General features: G+C 39.6%; 1 protein-coding gene across 1 annotated transcript in view; it reads left to right on the forward strand.

Moving 5' to 3' along the window:
- Positions 1 to 491: 491 nt before the first annotated feature.
- Positions 492 to 1,678, forward strand: part of LOC101854568 — a 6,188-nt gene continuing 5,001 nt past the window's right edge. The window contains exons 1-2 of the mRNA XM_005097646.3: positions 492 to 609; positions 1,119 to 1,337. Of these exons, the coding sequence (XP_005097703.1) occupies positions 582 to 609; positions 1,119 to 1,337 (247 nt within the window). The 5' untranslated portion in view covers positions 492 to 581. The remainder of the gene's footprint in view (positions 610 to 1,118; positions 1,338 to 1,678) is intronic.

Raw genomic sequence — 1,678 nt, forward strand, 5'->3', positions numbered from 1 at the left:
GTGTGTATCTCTCTCTCTCTCTCTCTCTCTCTCTCTCTCTCTCTCTCTCTCTCTCTCTCTCTCTCACTTTCTCTCTCTCTGTATGTATATATGTACATATATATGTATATATCATTCCCTCTCTCTGTCTTTCAAACTCTCTCCCTCTCTTTCTTCTACTTACTCTCTCTCAATCTCTGACTGTCCCAGAACCCGCGCAAAGTATGAGTATAAGTGAGAGAGAAATATAGATATAGAATACACCACAGAGCGCGCGAGTCATATATATATATTATATATGTATATATTTTTTTTTCCAGCTCAAACTAGTTTTTCTCTTTGTAAATAATTGCGCACAAAATATTTTTAAGTGTTACAAATGAAGCACAATAGCTCTAATAATATTATTAATAGTACGTACACCAAGGAAGACCGTTTGAAATTGTTGACTGGAATTCTTATATTGAACGTCATATCATTATAATCACTTTCCTTTACTCTTTTTCCAGTGTGCACATCGTGGATTCTACGGATTCAAATCCATCTACAGCAGACCTGTGAGCAATGTGACAGTTACTCTATCCAGTCTACCAGGCGATGGGATGGCGTTTGTGTGGCTGCAAGCCAAACGTGAGTGACCTGTCCACTGACCACTCCGAGCTACAGTTTTTCTTACCATTGTATTGTCTGTCGCCGCTTCAGAACAGGGTGGTTCAATGATAAGCGATATATTTATAAATGATTGTCCTAGCTCAAGATCTTCTAGATTACCATTGTAATACCGTAATGATCAGTAAGAGAGAGAGAGAGAACGAAGACCAATTATGATAAAGGTCATTTTTGTCTGTTACGCGGTTTAAAAAAAGAAAATGTACTCTCCTATCTTCAGCCTGAACTATGACTTTGACTGAAGATGTTGATCTTATTCGTTAGTAAGACTGAAGGCTCGTGAAACCACACAGACACAAATGGTAACGCCTAGAAGTAGAATTTGAACTCTCGGGAAACCCTAATTGATATTATGTAGCCCCAACAGCTGGTATAATAGACTTCTCAAAATGCTTGTAATAATTAGATTCATTCAAGAGGTACGGCTGTTTCAGTAAAATTCTAAAATCACATCCTCTTGTGAATTTCAGCCAACGAAGCAAATGGACTAGTGGAAATCTTTTGCGGCCAAAGTCTCCAGGACCTTCTAGATCGCATACGCCATCAGTTTGAGTCAAGGCATCGAGAGGAAACGAAGAAACAAGCAGACGATGATGACATCAGCAAGATCGAGGATGAAGAAGAGAACAACAATAACACAAGCACTCTGCCAGCTGCACATAGCACACAGACCCTCAATTCTGATCTAGGTCTGTTGAAACACTTGTTACGTAATATATTATTATGACACCAGTGAAGGACCGAGCATAGCATCTCATTATAGGTTCCAGTACTTTCCATCTTTCTCCTGACTCTCACTTTGTAAAATTACCGACCTTTGCAAATAAGCAGAAAAAAATGTCCTTGCATCATCTGAAAAAAAACGGGCTTAGTCAGAGCGGTTTTTTTAGGGGGCTCTAGTGGCCTAGAGGTTAAGGTGTTGGCCTCTCATTCAAAGGTCCCGGGTTCGAATCCGGGTAGCGGTCAAAAAATTTTCTTCTCTAAAATTGTCTTCTTTCACCTCCTTTCCTGCTCTCTAGCAATGTTCTGT

The sequence above is a fragment of the Aplysia californica genome, unplaced genomic scaffold (genome assembly GCF_000002075.1).
Source record: "Aplysia californica isolate F4 #8 unplaced genomic scaffold, AplCal3.0 scaffold00160, whole genome shotgun sequence".
In the NCBI taxonomy this organism is placed as follows: Eukaryota; Metazoa; Mollusca; class Gastropoda; order Aplysiida; family Aplysiidae; genus Aplysia; species Aplysia californica.